This window comes from Melospiza melodia, chromosome 2, assembly GCF_035770615.1.
Source record: "Melospiza melodia melodia isolate bMelMel2 chromosome 2, bMelMel2.pri, whole genome shotgun sequence".
Classification (NCBI taxonomy): Eukaryota; Metazoa; Chordata; class Aves; order Passeriformes; family Passerellidae; genus Melospiza; species Melospiza melodia.
Window position 1 is genome coordinate 23,927,380 of NC_086195.1, and position 27,678 is coordinate 23,955,057.

Consider the following 27,678-nt stretch of genomic DNA (forward strand, 5'->3'; position numbering starts at 1 on the left):
CGGCCGAGCGCAGCCCAGCACTACCCCCAGCCAGCCCCAGCCACACGAACACACTGCAGGCTGGAGCAGGACGCGCTGTGACCGGTGCGGAATCCACACCTGCTCGGAAACGGGGAGTAAAATAAGGCGTGACAAACCCTTTGGGACGCGTGGGGAAAGACCAGCTCCTCCCAGGGCTGTTACTGTGCAGCCGAGGGGACCTCACCGCTCATTTTTAACTTTCTGCGGGGAGCGCACGGGACCGTCCCAGGTGTCCCTGCAACGCTGAGGGAGCGCGAGGCAGGCGCGGCAGCCGCCGGCACTTCCCTGCACCCCGCTCCCCGCCGCCGAGCCGCGCAGCCCCTCGGGCGGGACGCAGGGTGGGGAAGGAGAAGCAGAGAGCACCGGGGCTGTCACACGGTTCCGGGCCGTGCCCGCGGCGAGGGGCGAGGGCCGCGCTCCCGCTGTGTGGCGGGGCCGCGCTTCCCCCGGCCCCTCCCCGCCCCGCCAGCCCTCAGCGGGACGGTGCCGCAGCGGCAGCGGCAAACCCCGCCCTCCGCCCCGCGTGTGGCGCGGCTGGGCGCACCCTCGCCATTGTCTGCGCGGCGGTCCTTGCCTGCTGCGGGCACCGGCGGGCGGCGCGGCGCTTGTGGCCGCGATGCTGAAGGGCTGCGCGCCCCCTCAGACGCGGCAGCGGGCTCCAGCCCTGGGGAGCAGCCACCCCGCCTGCTGAAGACTGAAACTTTGCGTCCCCGCCGCTCCCTCTCCTCCCTCTTCCTCTCGCCCTTCTCCATGCGCTGAGCGGCCGCGGGACGCCCGCTCGGCCCTATGGACGCCTTCAGCGCTGCCAAGGCCAAGATGGGGGCGAAGAGCGGCGGCGAGGCGGCGGCGGCGGGAGTGGCCGCGCCTCAGCCCGCCGTGCCGGCCCCCAGCCCCGCCGGTCCCGGCTCACCCGGCGCGCTCGAGCCCGCTGCCTACAAGCTGGAGGACCTGGAGACCCTGGCCACCGTGGGTGAGTGCGGGAAGGAGGGCAACAAAGGAATTGCCGAGGTGCCTGTCTGCGACCGTGCCCGGCGAGAGGAGGTGCCCGAACGGCTGGCTGCCCCCTTCCCCAGCGCCCTCTTTTTTTGTGGTGTTTTTTTTTTTTTTTAATTTCTCTCCGCCTCCCCCTCCCTCTCCGCTGGCTTTTCTCCCGCCGCGCCACCGCTGGCCGGTGTGAGGGCAGCTGGGCTGCCTGCGGTGGCTGTAGGTGCCTGTGGGCGGCTGGCGGGGACGCGCCGCAGCCTCCGCGCGGTTCGGGAGCCGGGCTGCGGGAGGCTGTGGGCATTGTACGGCCCCGGTGCTGCCGTGTCACCGGCTCCGGCTCCGGGAGGCTGTGGGCATTGTACGCCCCGGTGCTGCCGTGTCACCGGCTCCGGCTCCGAGAGGCTGTGGGCATTGTACGGCCCCGGTGCTGCCGTGTCACCGGCTCCGGCAGACTGTGGGCATTGTACGGCCCCGGTGCTGCCGTGTCACCGGCTCCGGCTGCGGGATGCTGTGGGCATTGCACGGCCCCGGCTGCGGGATCTGCAGCGGAGCGAGCCTGCACCCGGACCTGGGTTTGGCTTGTCTCTGGGATGAGTACTGCCACTGCTGAAGCTGAAAGACCTTTTAGTATAAAACCTGGTTTATCTGGTTTAACTTCATTTACCTGCATCATGATAAAAAATTCATCATTTAAATTAGCTGTCGGGCCAGGGAAGAGATCAAACAGGTTAACCGAATGCAGGTGAGTGTATGTCAAACCCCCGACACGCTGTTGCCCTGAATATTGATGCACAGATATTTTGCGTGTGTAGAATTTTGGTAGAAGGTAAAGTCTCATCTCACAAGTACCACGCTTACTAAAGCTGCCTGTAATCGGTGGCATTGCAGAGTAAATGTGCCTAATAAATAGACGTGTCAGACATCCGTGATGTTCATGGTGTTCATGTGTGCTGTATCTCTGTATTGTATTTGAACATACATACTGACAGTTGCATATGTTTTTGCACCTGGTTTGAAAGCTTCAAGTTGTATGTTCAACTATATGGAAGTTTTGTTCACTTTTTCATTATAGGACTGTGAAATTACTTTGGATAGATTTATTTTAGTAAGTAATGTAATGTAAATCTTAATTTCCCCTAAGCTCTCTTCAGCCAAAAAGGTGTGATGTAAGCCCTTTCTTAGTGAAGGTAATGGCTTTAAACATGGAATTGGAAAGGCCCAGGAGTGTTGTTGTTAATGAAGAATGCATTATCTTCTCTTGAAATACGTTGTGTTTTGAGATAGTGTTCCAGTTTGAAATGTGGGCAGACATTTTACCGATAAATTATTTGAGATTATTAAGAGACTTCTTGAAAGGTTTGCAATGTTTTTTTTTCCCTCCAGAAGTGGTTGCTTTTCTTCATTACATCATGACCATGTGGATAGAGTAGTCATCACTGAGGATTAAGACTTCGAGTGAAACACAGATTGCAGAAAAAGAGTAATTTTTAAAGAAGGCAGGGTAGTCATGGGAATATTTCTGCAGCCAATGAAGAAATGTGGAAGTAATCCTGGTGTCAGCCTTAAACAGTATACCTTTATTAGAGTGTCCTTTAAGATGCTCTTTAGAGGCTGAGGAAAGGGAAAATTGTGATTCCATAGGATTTAAAGAGAGACTTAAAAAAAGTGAGACACTGCCTGTTACGAAGAAACAGAGAAAGAAATAAAAGGTAAAAGGAGCAGATAGCTGCCTGTCAAGGCACTGACAGAATATGTAGTGTCCCTTCATTCTCTGTCTTCCCCAGCTTGATTTTTTTTTTCTTTTTTTCTCAAATAACTCTGTCTCCAAAGATAACTGTTCCTTGCATCTCTTTTGAACTGTGTCATTGGTCATTTAATAGGGAAAATAAAGATAAAGAAAGAGAAAACTGGAAAGGTATAAAACTGTGCACAGATAAATAAATAAGGCCTTACATTGTCAAAGAAACAGAGCTGGCTTATTTTAAGTTGGTTGAAAAATGAATTTGTGACATGCCTGTGTATCTTGCTGCTGACTAGGAAGCAATGTTGCAGCCTTAAAGTGATACTGAAACTGAACACGTGAGTACCTGCTCTGAGTGGCCGAGTTTATAAAAGATGCAGTGCCCCTCTAATGCCTCTGTAGTGCACTAGTCAGGGATCTGAGTCACATCTGAGTCTGCCTGAGGTTGGGCAGCTCTGTGTGCACCTGCTAGCATGAAGCACTGGAGACCTGATTTAAACGGGCTGCAAGTTAAATCAGTGCAAAATACTGCAGGGTAGTAGAGTGGATTTGTTTTTTAGCTTGAGAAACTTTTTGGCTTGGCTTTGACCTTTTTAAATTAAGTTAGTTAAGCACACTGTAGGTTTATATCACATGTACTGAAAGAGTATATCTACAGTTCTTTTTAGCAGCAGTTTAAGTCAGTATTACCTTATCCTCCATTTTGATCTCCCTGCACAAATAGATGGCATTCATGTCATCAGTTTCACTACAGCAATTTAGAGTAGTCTGCAGTTTGACTGCTCTGATGAGGATAACCATTTTCTTTCTGCTGATGTTCTTGAAAGCTGTATGCTCTGAGATAATTGGAGATGTTTAGGGATGGGAGGGGAAATACCAGAACTTCCTGTTATGTAATTTTTGGGTATCTCCTTTTTACTAGAATCATTGCTTATAGATATTCCCAGGCTTAGAAATAGTTATGGCCATGGAAACTATCAACTTAAAAAGTTGAAAGTCAAAACAGGGAGGTAAGTTCCATGCTGTGGGAGCTGTTTATGATTAATATTTAAGGTAACAGAATTGCGTTGGTGTCTGTGAGATTGTAGTAATCTATGACTTTATGTAACTTCTCTCTGAGGATGGAATAAAATCAATATTAAAAAAAAACAAGTTGACTGCAGTACCTGCTTTGAATATAGCAGCTACTGTTTTAAGTTTCCTTCATAGTCTCAGAGGATTAAAATCTCTCTGTTAACCTGACCACCATAATGCAGGCTGGATTTTCTGTGGCATGTGTTTTCTGTGCTTTCTCTTGGGATGTTGTGCCTGGTTTAGCAAAGAACTTCATGTAAAGGTGGGAAGAGCAGAAGGGAAGTACAGTTTAGTGTAATGAGTCAGAGGACATTTATCTCCCCCAAACATCCCAGGACTCAGCCTTTGTTTGGGTGTTTGTGGGCTCTTTGTTAAAAGGCAAGTGCTTTAATACTTAGTTGATAAAGTGAAGTTACAGCTTTGGGGAGGGCATAGGATTGGGACACATACTGGTTTCTGGCACTAAGAGAAGTTAAACAGGAAAAATATTTCTTTGAAGGTACTTCCTGAGGAGTTGAACATGTGGCTTTGAACCTTTGAAGTATATGGGTTTTTTAACTAGTCTCCTTGTATGAAAGTTGAACACTCTTGCTCTGGAGCCATTGAAGGTGCTTGGTTGTCCTCATCTTGTTTTGAATTAATTTTCCTTTCAAAGGAGGTAGAAATACAAATGTTTGCTCAGCACACTCAGAAACTGCTGTTCAGGCCAGGCTGAAATACTCTGTGAATCTCAGTGAATCTATGCACTCACCTGTGCCAAGATTGAGGTAGTTCTGTGCTGGACAGAAACAAAAACAATTATATGCCATGACCACCATGTTCATTCAAAGTTCATGACCTGTGCTCACCTGAACCTATTTCAAACTTCTTGTAAGTCAGTGAAAAGGGGAGACTGAGCACTAATGGCAGAGTTTCTGAATCATCCTTTGTTGTGATGGGCATTTAACATGGGCAGACTTCCTGTTCCAGAAGCCAGAGTGCCTGCAGTTGGACACCTGACACGTATCTTGAAATAGAGATACTAAATTTTTAATTGTGCCATAATGAAAAAGTAATTTGGGTAAACTCGAGTAAGTAATACAGGGAAACCAGAAGGTACTTCTTCATTTTTGGGTACATAAAGATGGGAAAAGTGTTACATTCCCAATTGAAATGCATAGTGATGGAAAAGGGAGAAGGAAGAGGACACCAGGAGGAGAAAGATGACAAATTTTTTCTTACCCTCTCTCCTTTGAGATCTGTTTCTTGTCCATTTTTCAAAGTGCAGTGAATTCCATAGCAGACTATGTAAATGTAAATTTGGAGTTGTGAATCTGTTCAATTGATTGAAATATTTTAATTAGAGTATTTTTATGCAAAAAGATTCTTTAAACTACTTTTCCCATGAAGTGCTTTACACTAAACAAATGCAGAATAAAAATTGGGCATAGCAGTATTTTCATTTTTATGCACATGGGAAAATTTAAAAAAGTTCATGGGAAAAATGAGGTGCTACATATTTTCAAATACTTAATTTCTCTATGTTCGCACAGAAAATATGCTAGCCAAATATATTTCAAGTGGCATTGTATCAGCATGACAGTAGGTACACAGCTGTAGTCTAATGCCAGGGAATTGTCTAAGTAAGAAAGTTCTTTACTTGAAAAGAACACTGGTGGCTTTTTCCTTTTCTTGGAGGCTTAATTTAGTTTACTTTCTTACCAAGTGTTATTTTTGGTTTCACTACCAAGGTTGTCACCTATTTTAAATTTTCTAAGGGATGTATGAGCATTTTTTCCATGTTTTGTCACATTTTCTTGATACTGAGATGATAAATAATAATCCATGATTTTAGTTGGCAATGTTCTTGAATACCACAAGTTTTGAAAGAAAACATGGTCTGAATGTTGTGACTGTAATGGTGACCTGAATTCACCATTACGTTTGTACATCTTTGAGGCTTTAGTCATAAAGCTAAATGACTTGAATTTTGTTTTCAGTCTCTGTATTTCTTACTTCATTTTTCCCTCCTACAAAATGACACTTGTCCCAAAATAAATCATTATTATTATAGCTGCTGTCTAGAGAGAAATGACCAGGTGTGAGACTCAGCTTTCTTCCTTTGCTTTTCTTGTTATCCACTGCTGAGGTGAATTTCAATACCATAATGTTTATTGTAGTTTAGGCAGCAACAGGTTCTTTCCCATAAGTTTCTTGTTCTCTTTAGGATGGAAAAAAAATGGATTGAAACAAGTATTCTCTTTTATCTTTCAGAGAGGTCAGAAAAGTGAGAGTGTGTGGAAGAAGTCTGAACATGTGAAAATTCAAAGTTCACATTTCTGCTTTTCTATCTGCAGTGTTTAAAATCAGTCTTGAGGTAAATTGTTAGTGTTTGCCTGTCACCTGTTTCTTTTGTCTGAATCTAGTTTAGATATTTAATTGATTGCAGAAAGTATTCTTTATCTGATGTTGTGAATTTGACAGTGTGTTATAGAATAGGCTTCAACACTCAAATATGCTTCTTAAAGATGAGTGATTTGTAAAGTCCTATAAATAGCCCAGAGATGCCCAGAAGTGCTTTTTGCAATGCAAATAATCAGATAATCTGGGACACAACTGGTATTAATATTTCAGAAATAAGAAGCATGCAAAACTCACCCACAAAATCAAAAGTACCCAACACCATACCTTTCCCCTGCCAAGTTTACGCTTAAAAAAACCCTGATTTTCCAGGTGAAAATACTTTGGGAAAACTCTGTTAAGTGTTGTCTTAGCCCAAACTGAAGAAGATAAGAAACCTGCAGAGAAATGGAGATTTTAACTATTTTTTTTTATTTTTCCTTTTTCAGTGGGAAGAAACAGGAACTTTAAAGTGCTAGGGGTTGAAAGCATGTAGGCTCTTAGGGCTTGACTCAATTTTTTTCTATGCTTAGCTTCTTGAGCATGCAAGTCTGGACTGCTTGTAGAGGACAGAGAGAGCAGCCTTTTGGAGATGACTGCATTGGTATTTTGGCTTTCATGTAATGAAAACTTAGCAAAACAAATCCCTTCCCAAAGTGTGTTTAATCCTGGTTTGGTCCACTTTTAAAGGTGACAGTCAGTATAACTAGACAAAAAAAGACAAGTGTGGTGGAATTTATATACTGTTTTGTTTATTATGAGAGACATAGAGGTGTATACAGCAGTGAAGAGTGATTTTTTGTTAAGATAGGAACCTGTGTTTACCTTCCAAGGTCTTGTCTGGGCATAAGCTGTTGTTAACCAAATTATTTAGCTCAGTGTAATTCCCCTACTGTTGACACTTAGCAGTGTAGAACATTTTCAGTATTAGCCTGTACTACTCAGGAGTAATTTAACATGTTATGTTTACTTGGGAAAGCATCCTTTAAAATCTGCAGTATTTTAGAGGGTTTTTTAGCAGCTTCAAACTGGTACATAAAATTTTCTGAATACTGTGTGTTAGTGTGCACCTGGGATATTTAGGGTAGAACAATTTTCAAAATTAGACTATTCATGCTTTCCCATAGAAAAACTGTCTTTCAAATGACTGAACAAGTGTTGATTTCTTTTTTTAGAAAATAAAGGGAGAGATATATGATACAACATTTTTTGCTAATAATATTCAGTTTGTCAGCTGCACTGTTTGCACTTCACGTTAAAGCACTGGTTCATTTTCTTGTATAAAATATGGATTTTTTTAACCCTTATTTTTAATGCTGGAGTGAATCAAAGATGGTGATCTGTAGAATTTGGCCATGAAAACTTTTCACTTGGCTGCCCTTTTTCTTCTGGCCTGTTTCTTCACTCACATCCAGCTTGGAGCAGTTGCTGGCTGGTCTGTTGATTGACTGTAACTTTTGTGGAAATGTGTTGTCTTTTTTCTTCAGGGAATCAATTGGTCTGCTTCGACACATTTCAAATCAGACAATCGTGTGTGTGTGTGTGTTATTTATTGCTAACTGATGTACATTAAATATAAATGAAGCAAGCATCCTTTGCATGTCACTGAGCTGTATGGTGCAACCTATTTCTGTGTGCTACTGGTGGTGATGGAATGTGAGACTTTCTGCTGGGTTGATCTGGCCAGTGAAACCATTCCCATGGTATCTGATTTTCTAGTCTTGTGATTCTTTGTTTGTTAGGGAGAGTATTTCATAGCCCTTATGCCAGCCCTTATCTTGTCTGTATATCAAGAGACTAATTTTTATGGGAAATCTTTGCTTTTGTTTCTTTCCTGGATATTTGGTTTGAGTATCACCCATAGCTTTCTGTATTGGATATATACCTATATACATTATGTATGTAAATATGTATATCTATTTAAGTTTACACAAACTCATAAATTTTAAGTTTTACTATTCTGCAGCTTGATAGAGGAAGAGTGAGAATATGTAATTCTTCTGCTCATTTTCTGTCAGCATATTTGAGCTTCTAAATGGCTCTCACACCAGATATTTGTTTCTGGAAACTATTCAAATACAGTACCTAAAATATGTAGGAGCAGGTTTTTTATTTAATTTTTAAGCTGGTATATTTTTTACTTCCTTAAAGGATTGGTTCTGAGCTAATTTTGCATGAAAGATCATGTACCTATTATTTTTTAATTTGATTCTAATATGCAATTTATATATTCAGGTGTAATTATTTATATTTTGTGTTTATTGGAGTGCTGGAGAAAGGGAACTCAAAGCAGAAGAGCTGTATAATAAAAACAAATATCAGCAGTTGTAACCTGTGACTTAGACTTGTTTTTTGTATATAGTCTCAATGTTGTCTAAGGCATATTTTTAAAAGCATTAAATCTAACAATATGGTAAATAATTTTGCCTGGAAAATGCAATTATAGAACCTCTGACATTGTCTAATACAAGAGGAAATCAGGTGAAAGTGCCAAGATGTGGGATTTTTTTGTTGTGTTTTGTTTTCTGTTTGGTTGCTTTCTTGTTTGTTTGTTTCTTCATTATTCTTCATGATTCTTTCCAGAGAGGTAAGGGCTGATTACCAAAATCCTGTAAAATGACAGTTTGAGTTGGCCATTATGCTGTGTTTTTTATGAGTTTTGGACTTGTTCTTTGCTAAAATGTAACTTCTTACAGAGCATTCTTGGTATTTGTTCAAGTGTTATGTTTCTTTAGGGGAATATGGTGACTCAGAGCAATTTGAAATATTAATAGAAATGACCCTGCCATTATTGTTGAAGGTGCAGGGTGCTCTCTGGATGGAAACAAAATGTCTAGTTAGTACTACCCTTTATGCCTCTCAGGTATTACTCCAGTCAGTAAATTAAATGCTCTGAAATGCTTTAGGTAGATGTTAAGGGAACTGTCCCTCTACAGACTCTTCCAGAAACAGGCTAAACTGGTATAAGATTTTTACTTTGCTGATCTGCTAATGAGGATGCCCTGTAATAGCTGTATGTATGGCAAATAGAAGGATTTGGAGGGGCTGGTGGCTGACTGTGCTCATATTCAACTTTGGGTGCTATAATAGCAGACTCCTTGTGCCACCTGCCCCAAAACTGATGACAGACTTGTAGCCTCAGAGCTCTTCCCTGCCACCTTGGAGTGGCTTCCTACAGCTCTTGGGTGCAGGAGATGAAAGCCTGTGTGGTTTCAATTTGCCTGCCAAAAGTAACTTCAGAGTATACATTGTAAAATTTTTCTTTGTTTTTGGGAAAATTAGTGGGTAACTTGTTGTCTGTCCCTGGAGAACAGTGAGAACAATGGTGGTCAGTCTGTTTCTAAATTGGGATTCTTGTCCCCTCTTTCATGAAAATTTTTCAAGTCGCATGTCACTATGTTGAGTTTGTGTTCTGAGGCCATTAAATTCTCCCTGACTTCTGTGACTCTCAAAGGCCTTTAAAAACTTTGGCAGTATGTCTTTATTTAAACCACCCAGCTGTCACACTCTGAAGTGGTGAATTTAGAATTTATGGTGAAGCAGCAATGGTTTTTTTCCTCCTTTTCTAAGTAATCAACACAGTTTAATTCCCATATTTGTAGAAATTGTTCAGTCTTTCATATATTTGGAAATAGTGGAATTTGGGTTATAATAAATGTAAAAAACATTTCTAAAACTTTCCCAGTATTGCATCTTAATTAAAATTATTTTGTTTGAAAGCTTTTATACATCTATTGTAGTACTTTTACCTTTTACAGTGAGTAGCTGTGGTTCCTTGGATTTGTTTATGGAAAGTTTTTCTTGGTTAAAGTTTGGTTTGTTTTGTTCTGGTTGGTTTTTTTTGTTTTTTTTTTTTTTTGCTACAAATGCCAGCTGGGAAGAAGCTGTGAGAAAGAGTGTGTCCTACAAGAAAGAACCATTAAAAAGAAAAGCAAAAGTAACTGTGAAGAGAATTGGAAAGAATCTGAAAAAAAACCCTAACAGTTGGTGTAAAATATTTTCAATTACATGAAGATAAATTTCTGCTGGGGGGAAAAAAGAGGTTTTGTCATTTTTTTTTCATTTCAGTTTTACACATTCATTCAGGTGTTATACATTCATGAGTTGAAAAATAGATACAAATTGGGGTACATCCAATCCTGATGCTGTAAAGCTTATGACATCTATCCATTTCAAGTATTTTAGGAAAATAAATTTTATTCTTTGTTCTAATAAGTGAAGGGTTTCTAGATTTATCTTAACTCTTTTATCTGCAACACCTGACTTACTGTAAAGTAAAAGATGTATTGTGGTGGCAGTGGTGATAATTTTTTGCTGCCTTGATTCTTAGGCAGACGTAAATTTTTCAGTGCTCCTAGACTACTGTTGGTTGAGGGTTAGACAGAGTACAGCCCAGTTTGTTTGATTTGGCACAATTATGTGAAAACAATTTTTTAAAAACAATTTTGAACATGGAATACATAGGCTTTTGCTGTCTGCAAGGGATGTTTCTGATCAGTGAATTCTTGATCTGTCGAGAAGAGCTTGCAATACACAGTAATTGTAGGAAGAGAGGCAACACTGTGAAATGATAAATGAGGAAGACAACTGGTTTTGTGACTATTAATCAGTGTCTCAGCAAGCAGTCTTTTTTTTTTATTTTCTTTTTTTTTTTTATCCTGACACGTTTGCAGGTAAACCCAGCTAACTTAAGGATAAGTCAGGAGTTGGTTTCATAATTATTAATTTCATAGCTTAGTGTCTACCTGTTTCACATTGCTTTAAGAGTTTCCTGTGAGTTTACCTGGGTGATAAAAGCTTGTAATATAGTTAATTTTATCTTTGAATTGCAATTGAAATGCTTTGGCATAGTATTTAGAGACAGGGTTTACACTTCTGTGTTAAATATTCTTTTAGAATTTTACTGACTTTGTGTGGTTGCTATTGGCATTTTAGAAAAGAGGCTTCTGGGTGAAATGGGGACTTAGCAAAATAAATTAATAATAAGAGAAGGTTGGCAGGCAGTGGAGATGAATGCATATCTGAAGCTATACCTTTGGTACAGAATGTTCAAATTCCTACTAAAAATGATTTTGGAAAAAGAAGGGAGAAGGGGCCTTAATGCTGTTTTGAGACAGGTGGGCTTGTATTTCCTGGATAATTGCTTCTTTTCAGAGCAAAACCAGTACAACTGAGTGAAAGTGTGGCTAGAAGCACAGCTGGATATTCTAGATGATTGTAAGTGAAGAAACTGATGTCACCAGTTCTAGATTTGATAAGTGAGTCTGAATGTGTAGCTTTTGCTAGGTCATACTGTGAGTGCAGTGTCATCTATTCATGTGGAACTAAGTGAGCTGTGGTGCTTTTTTATAGATTTTCTGATATGCTCAAGTTGGGCTCTCCTGAGTGAAATGTGGATGATTTATGTCCTGTAATAAAATATATTGATAAGCTTCTCTCTAATCTTTGTATGTTTTGTCATTTAAAATATTTCTACAAGGGAGAAAAATCTCCTATTAGCAGTTGGGTATAATACCTATGGAGAGATCCAGAACTCCAGGTCCTCCCATGATAGTTGAGATTTCTAGTCTGATTTGCTTTCATTTTTGGTAGAAATGTTAGGAGCTGCATTGTTTGAGAACAAACACAACTTTGTTGCTTGGCCTCCTCTGCTTCTCTGAAATGTGAATCTTGATGTAGAATTAAACACTGATTATAATAATAGGACAGGGAAAAAAAAGCCACCTAGAAATGCAAGGCCACTTGAGGGAAGGAGAAAAGCCATACTGTGTTTGATCACTTCACTTTGGAGAGCCTTCCACAGCATAGTTTTGTAAGTTTTATAAGCAGACAATTATATTTTTTTTGGTGGGAGGGAAAAGGTGGAAACTATTTAATAATTTGCCATAAAGTGCAGTCATCTCTAAGGAGTTTTGTATGTTGTACACAGACCTCATTTTAAAGACTGAAAGTAAACTTGACTTAAAAGGGCGCTATAGTGAAAACAGGTGCTTAGCTGTTTAAGCATTGATTATACTTAGCTTGTGTACTGGCATGTCCTACAAAGGATAACATTTAGTTTTTATGTCAAGAAGTTTGAAATTTTATTAGTCATTGTCAGAGCTTTCCTCTGGTACCTTGTGAGGAGGTGTATTTTAATAGTGCAGTGCAAGTTTCTTCCATTAGCGATGTATGAGGACCTCGTATGTATGACACAATAATTTCATCAGTCTCTCTTCTGTCTCCTGAGACTTGTTCCTAGGAAATCTGCAAGCATCTGAAACAAGCTTTAGTAACAGTAAATACCTAATTTGCCTGATAAAGTTTCTTGTTTGGCTATTTCATCTGTCTTCAGGGAAGAAATATGCCTTTTAGCTTTGCTACCAAAAACTTAACATGCTTCACCTTTTGTAAAAAGTTTTAATGGATAATAATATTATCACCATCAGATCACCAGTAGCTTTCAGTTACAATTGATTTAAATATGAGCTGATGAGCAGGCCCAGATAGATTTATTTCTGATCTTAAATTCTGTCCCTGCCTTCTAAGTTTAGCAGCTTTGAGTTTGTGTTCTGTTTCCTTAAATGTAGATTCTGAATTATAAATTATATTGAACTGTTTGTTCTTTAAATTGAAAACAAATATATTTCTGTTGAGCTGTGTGCTGTGTCAGCTATAGTAGTGAGTGACCCTCAGCAATGATGTTTCAATTTTGGAGAGACACAGTCTACCAAGGGCACATCAAGTACTCTTGGCGTGTGAACTATAGCTCATGAATTCAATTAGCTGTAATAGAATCTGTCCTATCAAAGTGGTGTTGGATTTGCTATTCATTACTTCCTTTACTACTGGCTGTGGTCTTGTTTTAAGTGTATCAGATGAGGTGCAGCTAATTCTGAGGTTGTTTGGGGTGAGAGAACTGTAGAGTAGAAGTAAGAAGCAACTATGGCAGTAAACAACAGAATAAATTAACCTGAGTTTTGATAAATGGGTGCATGTGTATATGTCTGTTGCTTACCTGAGAAATTCAATGTATGATGAAGACATACCTAGGATGAAGAGTGAAATAGCAGAGTCAAATAACAGAAAATATGAAAGGAAATGTCGATTCTTAGGGTAGAAGTGGACTTGGTTTTATTTTCAAGATTTGAGTAGTCATAAAATCAGAGAATGCTTTGAAATGATTGAAGGGGACCTTAAAGACCATCTAGTTCCAACCTATCTGCTCTGGGCAGCTTTCTTCACTAGGTTGCTGAAAGCCCCATCCAAGCTGGTCTCAAACACTTCCAGAGATGAGGTGTTCAGAACTTCTCTGGGCAGCCTGGGTAATCCAACCTAACATCTGGCCTAAACCTACCCTCTTTCAGTTTGAAGCCATTGCCCCTGTCCTGTCACTATCTGCCCATGTAAAAAGTAGCATTTTATTTTGGTTTTTTAAGCCCTCTTTAACTGCCAAAAAGCCTCAGTAAGATCTCCCCTGATCCTTGCTTTCTCCATGCTGAGCAACCCAGCTCTCTCAGCCTGTCATTACAGGAGAGGAGCTGCAGCCCTCTCATGACCTTTGTGTCCCTCCTTTGGCCCTGCTCTAACAGGTCTGTGTCTCTTGTGCCGAGAGCCCCAGAGCTGGGTACTCACGTGGGCTCTGAGAGGGGCAGAATCCCCTCCCTGGGCCTGCTCACCCACACTGCTTGTGATGCAGCCCAGGATGTGGTTGACCACCTGGGCTGCAAGCATGCATTTCTTGTTAATAATTTCAAATCTGATAAATTCTTGTTTAATCACATATATTTACTCTTTAAATATATTTGTTCAGGGCAGCTAGTCATTGCAAATGAGCTTTATTCTGTAATCTTGTATGTCAATCTTCCTTTTGTGTGGAAAACAAGGTATTGTGTAGCGAGTTCACTTCTAGCCTCGCCTCTTTGTGACATGTTACATCTTTCCACCTGTCTCTTCAGATGTATGAAATTTGCAAAGTTTTTAAAAAAACTTCTGCAAACAATTTTTTTAAAAATAAATATTGGACCTCACATGATGTTATGCTTAAAGAAAAACAAAAGGAAAGATTGTACAGAAACAGTGTCCAGCACAGAAATGCTATCCGGTTACTGGCCAAAATATCTTTCCTTACTGTTGCAAAATGAATGATACTGTTACAATATATGCCATGGCCTCTGAAACTTACTCTAATATTGACTTGATTTCCTTTTCTTGTGGAATCGCTTTCTTAAGAGTAGTTTGGAAAATCAGGGTTGTTTTGTGAAAGGAATTTACTTGTAGCGTGTTTTGGTGTACTTTTTCATAAATTCCCAAATGTTCTCATTTAAATAATGGTCCATTTAAATAATGTCAGTTATGTACAGTGTTCTATTTAAAGTCTTATTTATTGATTTGGATGGGTTCCTTGTGCATGATATTGATAGGTGTAATAACAGAGAGAGATTGGATCCCAGTTTTGAAACAAGAAGGAATGGAAAGTGTGTGCATAAAACTTGGGGGAAGGTGAAACTGGGAGATTGGTAGAGTGGCTTTTCTTTCCTATTAAGGAACTGCACAGTAAAAATAGAAAAAACTACTACATCCATTCTGTGTTTCAGTCACATAGTTGGCTTATATGAAGTTAGAACAGAATTTAAGTTTAGCCTTACTTTTCTGCATTGTAAAGAAAAAACAGTGGCTGGTCCATACAGCCCTGAATAGTATGAAAAATTCAGACCATAGTCCTTTTCTGATAGGGTATTTAAATGTTAAATTGGCATTGGCATGTCTTCAGTAACATTAGGTATTAATAAAAGTGATATTTTCAGTCTTTATTCCATTAGTAATGTAATTCTTGGACACTATCAAGATTTCTTCCAATATGTTTAATTGACATTTGAGAATGCAATTTGGAGACTGGGATTTTGAAACTTAATATTTGTGTTAGGGCTTTTGTTCCAGTTCCATATCAAATACAACTTTATTTGGATATTCTAGACTTACTTCCTCTTTCTTGGATAATAGCTCTTTATGTGGACAATATGGTGATATTCATTCTAGTGCCAAACAATGGTGATTTCATCACCTTATCTTGTACAGAGTTACACTAATTTTGTAAGGTATACTATGTGAGAATTTGGAAAGGTAATGGAACACATGAAGTAAATTCTAGATACCTAAGGCATTGTTATTCTGTAGTCTCTTAGGAATATCAATTGATACTGCCTTCTGAATATAAACAGAGCCTTCCCTTTGAGGAATGTTTTGTTCCACTCATGAGTTCTCAGTGTATTAACATTTAACCAAATAAAAGTATATTTGCAATACTTCTTCCAGATTGAGATAGTGTTTTAGGACAAAATTCTTGTGGGCTTGTAGTTTTTTTGTATAATCTCATTTACAGAAGATAGAATGCAGGGTTGTAGTTGCACTGCAGCAATTATTTGGGTCTTTTGGAAAGGCTTTCCTTTTGCTGTGGTTACAGTGCTGAGTCATTTGTGCATATAATAATGAAATCTCTAGTACTCACTACAATCCATGTAAAACAAAGATCTAATGAAATAGATTTTTTAGAAATGGTCATAGTTAAATCAGAAATATTTTTCTCTGTCAGTATAATAGCTCAAGTTTGAGAGTAGTGTTTTAAATACCTTCTAAGACTATTGTGCTATATAAACTTGAATAACATCTGTAACATTACAGACTATAGAGATAAATTCAAGCTTGCAAATCGGATGTGGTTTGAACCATGATTATTTGTATACACAGTATCCTTTCCTGTGTGCAATGTTAAACTATATCAATATTTTGAAAAAAAAATGCCAGGTGAATGAACTGACATTGTGAATACCACATTTGTGGCACTGGGTCAGTAAGTTAGGTAATAGTACTGAAGATTATAAGGAAGTATAGATATCATTTTTTAGGCACACAGTTTGTGGTAATTGGGGGTGGAGCTGCAGGTGAGCCTCATCCCCAATGGGCTACAGCTGTGGGAAGCAGGTGAGCAGCATTGAGAGCAATGAGCCTTGCAAACATTGAAAGCCAAGAGACACGGAGGGCCCAGGTGCACTGACCAGTCATGGAAGGGAACAGAGGGCACACAGGTGCAATGCATGAATATGAGGGGTATAAAAGATTGGGCTAAAGAACAAGAAGGGCAGATGCTTGAAGTCTTCTGTAGTGGTGTTACTTTGTATGAAATTCTATGATGCTACTCTGTGCATTGTGGCCCTCTCAACTGCAACATGTGCTGTGGTGTACGCTGTGATATCATTTGGCATAGATTTCGTGACATGGAGCCTGAAGAATTCAGTGAGTGGCCAACAATTCTTTTTCGAGCCTCGCAAATTTATATACTTCCTTACACAGATTAGCCTATTCTCTTTCAGTAGTTTCTGTGCCATAAGTGTCATGCACTTATCAGGCCATGTAACTTTGAGGTGGTCTCTTCTGTCTGAATGTAGATGTATGCATTGTAAACAACTAACAAACCTATGTGTGTCGAGTCAGCAGAGGGAAATAGGTACTTCTGTGTTCATGAACTGAATGTGTAAAACCACTCTGTTGAATACAGAAGTGCCTTTTTTCTCCTCTGTTAAATTGCAGGGGATTCCACTTGGCTGGTCCAAAGTTGAGCTGTGTAATAAGTGAAGACATTCCAGCTCTGAGTGCAGAGACTGTTGATTCTTTGCCTAAAAGATGGGAGAAAATGTGTCTCTCACCTTTTGTTTGGGTTGCATATATATGCAATAACAGCTTGCATACTCTTAGCCTGCAACTTTGCAACTTTAATTTTTTTTGTATTGTACAAAGAGTTTTTGTAAGTTTCTACCATAAATTGGAACAGGCCAGGAATAATGGTATTTCTTTCAAAACATGTGCTTACTGTGTCTTCTAATGTGCAACCATGAAGAATATGGTATGAGTTACATGATGCTTTGTGGTAATCTGTCTTTGAAAGTGGAAGTTTTACTCCAGTTTTCAAAAATACCAGTCCTAAGGTTTTAAGATATAATATGAAGACTGAGCTTTCTGATGAATTGAGGTCTTTAACTACTACTCAATGGTCAGACTTTGTCTTCTGTGGGAATGTCCAGAGGTTTTGTTTGTTTTGTTTTTGCTTATCCTGAATTAGCTCTACATCAGTTTTAAATTTAAAAATGAAAGTGAAAAGTTTGATTGGAAAAAAGTATTGAAAAATAGTTGTTGACCACGGCTGAACTTTGATTTTTGTTTTGCTTTCTTAATATTACTGTATCAGGTTTTCAACCTGGCCTTTCCAGCTTTCTCAATTGTGTCTGTATGTTTCTGGACTAGGGCCTTCTGTGTGGTAACACAGATAATAGCAGGGGATAGGAATCCTGGAACACTATTCTATTAGGTGTCTATTTACTCATTTCCTGAAACACATGAGAGATAAAATGTCCTGAGTGCAGGACTTTAGGTCTTAAATGTCTTACTTGTCTTCAAGCAGAAGCTCTTCAACCTAATTCCAGTCTTATACTTTACAATCATTGTAGGACATGCTAAGTAATAAATAGACAATCTGTTTGAAAAGTGTTTAAAAATACAGTTTTTGTGCACAATGTGGAATATCTCCTCTTGATTTGTGTCTGATTTAGCACTGCTTTTGGTGAAGATGGAAGTGAAGTGTAATTGAAAGGAATGTATTCTAAGAGGAACTAGTCCCTCAAAGGCTTCTGTCCAGCACTGGTGAAGGAGGAAATCGGTCAAGTACAAACAATGTGGCTTTTATTACCTTGGGTCAGCAATAATAAACCTTTGTACTTCACAAGACTCTATTGTTTGCTTTTTAAAAGGACACTATCAAGGGTATTAAGCTCGTGCTTTCTTTGCATTAACATGGGACTGACTTGCAGCAAGTAACTGTTTAGGAAAAGCTGAGTTTCAGGACTAACCAAAAGATGATGATTGTGTAAAAATCATACAAGTAGGTAGATACAAATATTTCTGGGTTGAAAAGAAAGGTTGCTAATCATATACCAAATACCCCTATTTAGACTTACCAAGTTCAGAGGGGGTTGCTGCTAAAGTTTCTATCTGTGCTCTTGCATGGATTTGATTTTTTATTAGACTCTGTGTTGCATGAACTTCTTTGGAACAAAATGCTTCTAAATCCTGTATGGATTATTACATTAGTTAATATTGGTTAACATTACATTGTTACATTTGCTTCTTAGTCATCATAATTTTATTTTTAATTATTTTTCTGGGGTGTAAATGTGAGTTTTGAGCTGTGTTTTGTACTTGTTTGGCTGGCCACTTTTATTTTAAGGTTTTTTTTTTCTTTGGGGGTAATTGTAAGCTTACAGTGATGATGTGTATAATTCTTTGGTGGTCATATATGCAACCTCATAAGTTCAGCTGTTGCATCTGAAAGAGCAAAAGATGTTGGAACAATATTTCAAGTACCTGAACAGTTGTGTATCTCCTACAGAGGTTCTGTTTTAAACTTAGAAGACCTTATTGGCTGCTTCTTTTAATTAAAGTTACCTAAAAAGGATTTTAGTCTGCTAAAACTTGATATTGCTGTGGCATGGCAATTTGTTCAGGTTTGGATGTCTTATTTTGTTTTGCAGATTTTAATATTTTTTTTGTTCAAAACAAACTAAATTTCTTTATGCTGAATTTGAGTAAACCAGCTAAAACAGTTCTGTAAATACTTCCTGTCAACAGGGAAATTGAAGATGAAGATAGAACTGCTGATAAATTATGAGAGAGAGCTTTACTGTCCTTGTGGGTAAAAATTTGATTATGAGGATAAAACTTAGAAACTGAGCTTTTTTTATTTTTTTTTTTCCCAATATGAGCTGTACCTGTTCAGGTTTTTTTTTTTTTTTTTTCCTACTTACCTTTTTGGAAGGGGAAAAAATACTGGGAAACACTTCTCATTAACTGAACAGAACACATGTGAAATGGTGTGTTAATGATTTGCTTGAATTGATTCTTTATGTACTACAGAGGTAAACTGCAAGTTATTCATCCTTGCAGAAAATGAGAAGCCTTTTGGCTTAGACTGGTTCTGGGACATCCAGTTCAAAATACTGGGTGTACTTCTAATCCCAGCTCAAGAAGCCAGAGCTGTGTATCACAACTCACATCTGTTCACAGACACAAAATCAAAGAGCATCTGAAGATCAGGATTCGTTACTTTGAATTGTATTGGAAAATGTGTCTGTCATAACATTTTTTATTGCTTCTATTAAACAATCAAGACAAATCTTGTAGACTAAAATTTGGGGTTTTATGATACCTGGCGTTGTTCTTTGCTCCTCTGGTTGATTTTCCTTCTTTGCTGGAATCTGGGTTATTTTGTATCTAATTTTGTTTGTTGGTGTGTTACTTGAAGTGTAACACACTTGAATTAAATAGAGTAACTTTTGTGCTAAATGTCTGTTTGTGTTAGTTTTCATTTTAAGGAAACTGTTTCATAGTGGGTTTAAACACTTAAAGATAATTAACACCACTGGAAAAGATTCACTTTGAACACATTTGGTTAGCCAGAGTCCTGAATTACTCAAAACTTGATGGGAATTTTAAGCATCAGTTAATGTACAGGAGGCTAGGTGTGGGATTTGCCTGCCTGGCTTTTGTTGTTTGAGAAATTATTTGGAAAAAAACCAATAGGTTAAAAATTCTTCCCTTTAATATTTACATTCCGAGAAGTAGTTCATGTGCTTGTTTTAACCTCTCCCTACCTGAAAGAATCAATTCTGTGAATAGGATTTGAATGCTACAACTTTTTAAAATCCAGAAAAGATATTTTCTTCTTGTATAATTTCCAATTTACAGATTTTTCTCCAGCCATTAAAATGTGACACTTTTTGATAATGCTTTAATTACCTGAAATTCTCATCAGATGGAAGAGAGAATATAATGATTCTCTGAGTATCAGTGTTTGGCTTGGCAACTGTTACTAGCTAGACAGGTGCACGATTCTTAGCTTAAATATACTTGTCTTTTAAAACATGGTAGACCAAGTTTTTTAAAATTATATTAATACAGATTGATATGCTTCACTTCTAGCAAGTGTTTGGTATCATTTAAAATAAGCTGTTTGAATAGGCCTCCTTTATTTAGTTGAGGAAATAGTATAAAAATTTCTAGCTGAAAAAGGATTTCATCATTAAAGGTTTCTATTTCAGCAGTGTTTATAAAAAAACCCAGTTTTGAAGTTGTGATCTATCTGTACTTCAAGTGTAATATTTAAATAGGTTAAAGTAGGAGAAATAATGATTTTGCAATGTCCTAGTTTCACTATGGAAGAAAAGCTTTATCATCCACTCATGTGTTCATCTTCTTTCTGTCAATGTTCTTTTTTGGTCATTGTCACAAATTGCAGGTTTTGGAAGACTTTATAGAAAGAGCTGCAAAAATACCATTGAAGAACCAAGTAGGGAAATATTAATTTTATTAGAATTGTTCTGAAGTTTTGAGAAGGGAGATGCATTTAGAATCAGTGTTCTAAAAGCTGCTTAGAAATTGAGGGGATTTATGGCTATCATAACCAGCAATCTGGTTACTTTCTGGTTTCATTTATTTCTTGGTCCCTGGTATTACAAAATAAATTAGAAAAGAAAGAATGAAGAGACTGAAGAAACTTTCAAGAATTCTGAGTGTTTTGCTTACGGGCAGGGCACCCTGATGTTTACAGTATTTTTGTAGAGAGACAATAATTTGTGAATAAAAAAAATCAAAAACCTGACATTACAGAGGAACTTGCATCATTGATGTTCAGTTGATTGGCACTTTCTGGAAATCAGAAATGTCTCTGAACTATGTGGAAAAACAGGAAACTTGACTGATGGGTGTTAATTAGCCAGGTGATTCCCATGTCCTTAGTTCTTAAGGATTGTAGTTCACTAAGATTTAAATGAGTGGGTAAGCAACAAGAGTTGTTGACACAACTTCTTGGTATTCTCTGGCATACTTGTGTGAATCTTGCATGAAACTGAAAAGAGACTAAACTGAATTCCAGGCAGTTAAATGTAGTTTTAGTGGTGTGTTGTTACAGGCTCCTTGTATACCAAGTAAGAAAGAACCTAAAAATTGCCAGGGCTTTGGGATCTTTGGAAATTTTTTGCAGCATCCTCTTTGAGTCAGAAGGTAGGCTGTATTTTGAACATGCATTGCTATTTTCTTTTTAAGTTCAACTGAGGTGGGGTAAAGAATTAATGATACTGAGCTTTCAATTGATTTGACAACAGGTATGGCTATCATCCAAAACAAAAGAGAAAACCAGTGGTATGCCAGTGCCAATAAAATTTGTGGAACAGGTAATCCAATGATCTTGCCTGGAATGTGATGGGCATAGTTCTTGCTGCGTAGTCTCTCACGTTATTGCTAAATAGAAAGTCATTTTCTTTCTTGAAGGGGTGCTTGGTGGAAATGGAATCACAGCACAACAAATGAATGAGAAGCATCGAAGCAAGCTCATCTGGCAGGGCTGCCCATGGTGAACATACACATGCATCTCTGTTTTCTGTGCTGTTAAGGTCTTAATCAGACTCTTTCTGATTTCAGTGTTTATCATTGAAGGATACAAAAACTTAACAAAAATTGTGATCAGACATTTCTTTTGTTGATTCAGCAGTATGAGGTGCCCAGTTCTAGGCAAAAAAAGGGCATCCTATAAAACCCCCTCTAACTTGTTATTTCTGATTTTCACTGTTTTTCAGTGTTAAATCTGAACCCTCTAAAGTAATAAAGATCTATAAAAGCAGTGATCTAAGATTTACAGTGAACAATCCACAGGTGGCTTGCAGAACAGTGAAGACACTGTATTTGGCATTTTCAGTGACATTGGGTAATGGGTTGACACATTAATGAAAATCTAAACTTCGCTACTGTGATGTCCAAAATCATCATGGTCCTCATTTTGAGTTGTCCTATTCATTTGCCAGCCACATCTTTTGTTGTAGATGCCCACAGTTACTTGTGCCTTGTGGTTTCCCTAAATCATTCTCCCAAGTGTTAATCTTTTGATTACCAGTGTGTTTGGGCAGGCTGGTTTTCCTTTGCTGTGCCACTTTTCCACTTTTTTGTCAAGAACTGACAACCCCATTTCCTAGTCTAGCCTGTTGAAGTTCAATCCCAAAAAAAGACAGCGATTAAATGGCAGACAAAATTTCACATTTAGTAGTTAGTTTGCAATCTGATACATATCACTTAATATCTGTTATCAGTTAATATCTGGTATTTAACAGAGTAAAGTCTGTTGTGCTTGTGAGTATTAGTAAAGACTAATGTGTCATAGTAGAAAATGTTTCTTCTAACTGTAAATAAAAGTGAATGCATCTGATGGTTTTTGTAGGCATCTGTTGAAGGCAGGGCCAACCCTTCTGGGACTCAGAAAGCAGCCCCCAGGGTCACAGAGCTCACATGACCTAGTTTATTCCTCATTAAAACAGATGGTATCTATCTGAGCAAGGCAAATTTGGTTTTAAGAAAGAGCTGGGGATTAAAACAGCTGGGTCTGATTAATGGGAGCAAATAAAGAGGCAATCTAAGCATTAAATTAGTCATCTACATCAATAGCAAAATAGTCACTACATGACTACTCACAAAATTGTTTTAGCTGATCAAAAGTTGCAGGATTGTTTTACCTAGCATCAAAAGTATCTGAAATTGCATCAGAAATGTTCCCACATTCTTTATTCTTTTCTGCCAGGCTTCAAAGAGAACAAAATGGAAACTGGCTATGGTGGTTTTGAATGGTATTAGCGAATCCAGCTTGTTTTGTAAGACTTAAAATACCCTACTTGTGTTTGATACATAGCCCAAGTTGGTCCTCTGCAGATTTTGGCCTCATCTCTTTGTGCTTAACATGAGAAGGTTACCTAGTGGAGAAGATTGCAGGCATTCCTTCAAGCTCTGCAAGCACATAAAATTTGCAATGGGATCCAAGAATTTTGTTTCTGTTGTAAACAGATTATACTGGATTAGTGGTTAGCATTTTGCATATTTTATTCTGTTTGCCCATTTAGTCCTGAAAATCCTGAATTGTGTTGCTAACAGCACAGGCGCCATTCTTGCTGTTGTCACTGGTGGCCAGAGACCTTCACTTACCATATGCCTTAGCAGGGAGAAGGGGCCTGTGCAAATAAACTACAACTCTGCCTTCAGACTTGGTAAGAACAGCTGTTTTCCTGTGGTATGATCTTATCATGTAGGTGCTTTGTTTTGCTCTGAAACTCTGGTAACGTGCACTAAATTAAACAGACAGATAGGGGTATATGTGTATGGAGTGTATGAAGCCATTGCTCTTGCTTCAGCAGGATAATAATTGGTAGATCTCAGGGCTAATCCAGAATGGTACCATGTCCCTCGAGTTCTCTTGGTTTGAACTAAATATGAAATGAACATGAGTAGACTAAAGTGCAAATCTGTGAACACTGTTTCCCTTAATTCTTACAGACAAGTGTAGAATATTTCCATTTTAAGGTAATTATAAGGAATATTTACTTATCTGTCACAAGAGGTCAACTTCATTTGGTTCACACAGATGAACTCTGAGGTGATCAGGGGAAAATGTGGAACAGTTCTTTCATAGGGATTAACAGAAATTGTTCCATGAGTTAGATGTCTCCTCACCTGGAGTGGGGCTTTGATGGAAGATTAATAACACTGCCTTTTTGCTGCCAAAAATCTTCCCTCAAATTTATGGAGCTGGGCCTTTGTCTTGCTCAGTGCCACTTACTGCTTCAGGTTTTTATTTTTCTTTTTATGAATCTGAGGGGCAGAATTTCCATCTACTCACAACACAACAACCTGTTCTTATAGAACAGATATACTTGCCTATGCTAAACAACCACAGTAACATCTTGTTGCAGCCTTCTACCTTCCCTATCAATTGCAAGGAAGAACACTTAAAGAATGTTAGCAGAAATGGCTAAAAGTATGAGCAGGTTTGAAGTGAGATTTTTAATTGCAGTAATTTATGCAAATTTTACCTGGTTATTTAAAGACTGGCTAAGCATAAAACAAAACAAGAAAAAGGCATAACAATTAGTCCCATGGAAGAGTGGTGGGTGTGTGGGTACTGCCAGCTCATGCAGGCTTAATGGATTTTCTGAGAAGACTTGATGGGGAGAAAATGCATATTTTGGGAAGACATGTCTCAAAACAAGTGTTAGATGGCTTCTAGGTCTGTATGGTCTTGATTTTTATAGTTGCTGGCAAGTGTGCTCAAGATGTTTGAGAATAGACTGCCTGGGATCAGTTCAGCAATAAAACTGGTTAGGGAGGTTCTGTGTTCTCACCTGTCTGTGTGGTCGTCTGGTTTTCCCACAGGCTTTGTAGATTAGGCCTTGCCACTATTCTGGAATAGCCTGCCAGCTTTGCTGTTCCTGGCAGAGGTGTTTTTACAGAGAAAGTGTTTCCAAAGTTAGAACTATTGCTAAATAGGTCTCTGACAGGTTCTTCTCTGAAATTAGGTGGAACTTGGGATTTCTGTTATTGTTGTTTTTCTGTTATTATTATTTTTGACCAGTGGTTTGTAAAGAGAAATTATTAGCATAAGGAAAAGTAAAGCATTCTAAAATAAAAATTTCTTAAACAAGTAGAACAAGTCCTGAAGCATGTAATCACTAGAGATCTAGAAACAATTAGATATGTGTTCACTTTTGACTTTCATGTTGGATATGTCTGTGGAAGCACTTCGTTTGTACAAGTATCAAAATGCATCTAAAACCACATTTGCTTATGGGGGGTTAGTATTGTTAATTTCCCTGAGTCCACATTTGGAAGTCTCAAAAATCAAAGATGGTTTCTAGTTTTAGTGTGCCATATGACTATCATTATTTTTCACAATGTTTTTACTCAGAATTTAAATTTTAGCTCCTAATTCAGAAATAACTGAGTTAAATTTCTTTTTTTTTTGTCTGCAATGATATGCAGTGTAAATGTAAGTAATCCGTATTTAAAGTATATTGCACAGATGTGTCTGTTTGGAAACTTTTGGGCCCTTTTTGGTGTTTGTTTGTTTGTTGGGTTTATGTTATTTGTTTGGGGTTTTTTTACTGCAGAAGCCTGTCCCTGAGCAAATAAAGTTGTTTGCAGATATAGTCATGTAATATGAGTACATTGTTAAAGGATTTCATTGCATGATAAATTTTCCAGGGTAACCTGATGGTTTACTTTGCTATAAAAGCAGGCTTTTTCTGAGATGTAGTTTTCATGGTTAAAGAACTGTAATTCAGGACAGGTGGGAATGTAAAACTTCTTTGATAGAATCTTTTGTGCTTGGACAATGGTAATGCTTGATGTGTTTGTGTAGTGAGAACTTTTATCTTGAAAACAGGCTTTGAAATCTGTATTGGTAGTGGAGCTGCAAATTCCATAAAACTGGATTGCTGGAGTTAGTAGTTTTTAGTGGTTTTTAGTAAATGCTGTCTTAAACAACATTTTAAGTGATTGGAAAGAAAAACTGTTAAATAACATAAAATATTTTAGCTGAGAATCCACATACAGAAAACAAATACTTCAAGCATAAATTGAAGCTAGCAGAGGCAAAAATTCCCTTGTTTTTTCTCATTTCCTCAATAATGGAATTATAGAAGTTAATTTGTTGGTTTCTTGCTCCTACCTATCTCTCAAAAACGTATTTCCTTTCACATACACACTCCTTTCCCTGTACCTATTGCACATCTTAGGAAATTGTCTTTACTATAAATTGGTCATAACTGGTCAACACAATCTGAAATCAAGTAACAAACCAGTTAATAATACTGCAGCAGGTCTGTGTGCTGCCTTTCCTAGGGTATGTGCAAGTAAGGGGATGATAGTGAGCTGAAGTATTAAGCTTTTGACTTTTCTGGAGAGAGGGACCTTTCATAAGTTAGATGCTTGGTTTTAATGCCAGGTGTCCTTTATAGTGGTACATATTGCTGTCTGAGAATGGGATTCAAAAGATCAGGTGCACTGTTGTAATGGAACCTTTGTGTCATTGTTTAATGAGCAGAAAAACAGTAAGCAATCACCTAATGAGCTGAAATTTGTGTTGGTCTTCAAATGTGTAAAACTGCTGCGCAACAAATAGCAGTCTGGCTAAATGTGCCAGTTTTAACTTTGATTTCAAACTAAGAGATACTCAGTTCAGTTATATGATTGTCTTGAGTGCAATGCACTTAAAAGGAACTTTAATGACTGTTGAATAGAGAAATGCCTAATGCTTTATTTAAAAGTCACTACGTTTTTATTTTCCTTCTTTATTTTTTAGAGTGAGTTCAAAAAGGTGTACATTACTGTAAAAAAAAAGGGGTGCCAGACAGCTGCTGTTTCCAAGTGATATAGCACTGAGCACTATAAGCAGATTTTTAAAAATGTATTAATTTTTAGAAGGATCAGCAAATATTATGTGTTTTTTCCCATCACTTCCGTGTCCTACTGAATCGCTTTGCCTCTTTGTACACATTTAAGTTTATAATCTTATAATCTCGGCACCTGAATAACTGCAGTTCTTGTAGGTTTTAATTTAGCAAATTATCTTTGTTCCTTTTCCCTTTTTATGCTAAGTTGATGTTTCTTCTCCAACTTTTCAGGCACAGGTACCTTTGGACGTGTTCACCTGGTGAAGGAGAAAATGGCCAAGCGTTACTTTGCACTGAAAGTAATGAGCATTCCTGATGTCATTCGACTGAAGCAAGAGCAACACGTGCACAATGAAAAGTCTGTCTTGAAAGAAGTCAACCACCCTTTTTTGATCAGATTGTAAGTTGTTTTATTTTTTTAATTCATTTCACTCATACAGGAAGTGCCGTTAAAGTACTCCAGAATCTCATTGCAAGTTCTTAGGTACTTTAATGACACAGAGTATTTAATTTCTCATATGTAATCTAGATTAAAATGGACTTTGGAATGAAAATTTTAGAAGAATCAAGAAATTAAAATAAAGAGGCATTATTTAAACATTGAAATAATTTATTATAAGGTGTTTTCTCTCTTATCTTCGCACTGCAGAAGAGACATTTTTGAAAGTGAGAGGAAAATACTAATGAAGAGTTGTTAGCTTTGGCTCATCAAAATGACTTCTAGAATGATTCTTGATGTTAGAATTGTGATGAAAGTATTTCTACGTGTATGTGCTGTAGATATTGGTAAATAGCTAAAGATATTCCCAGACTTAATAGCATGTTTTTAAAAACTTAAATGAACTTCTGCAAACTTTATTTTTAAAGAGTTTAAATAACTGCAGCATTTCTTGGACTTTCCTGTATTTGAAGTTAAGTGATGGAACCTATTGAGAAGCATTATTTAAACACAGTTCATGAAGAATACTTCTTTTTTAGTGGAATTGAGGTAACTCTAATGATCCCAGTGGTCCCATTGCTAAATGGAGAACTTTTCTCATACTTTTCTGTTCACAGCACCACAGTGCTTCTTGTGTATCTGAGTCTGTACCCATTAATGACATTACTAAACATCTGGTAATTGCAGGTTAATTTCCATTTATGTTTTCTCGTGCACGGATACATGGCCAGCTATTAACTAAGATTTGT

At 38.1% G+C, this 27,678-nt stretch overlaps 1 protein-coding gene across 1 annotated transcript in view; it reads left to right on the forward strand.

Annotated features, from left to right (window-relative positions):
- Window positions 1-633: 633 nt before the first annotated feature.
- Window positions 634-27,678, forward strand: part of PRKX (protein kinase cAMP-dependent X-linked catalytic subunit) — a 55,839-nt gene continuing 28,794 nt past the window's right edge. Inside the window, exons 1-2 of the mRNA XM_063147988.1 lie at window positions 634-991; window positions 26,722-26,890. Of these exons, the coding sequence (XP_063004058.1) occupies window positions 808-991; window positions 26,722-26,890 (353 nt within the window). The 5' untranslated portion in view covers window positions 634-807. The remainder of the gene's footprint in view (window positions 992-26,721; window positions 26,891-27,678) is intronic.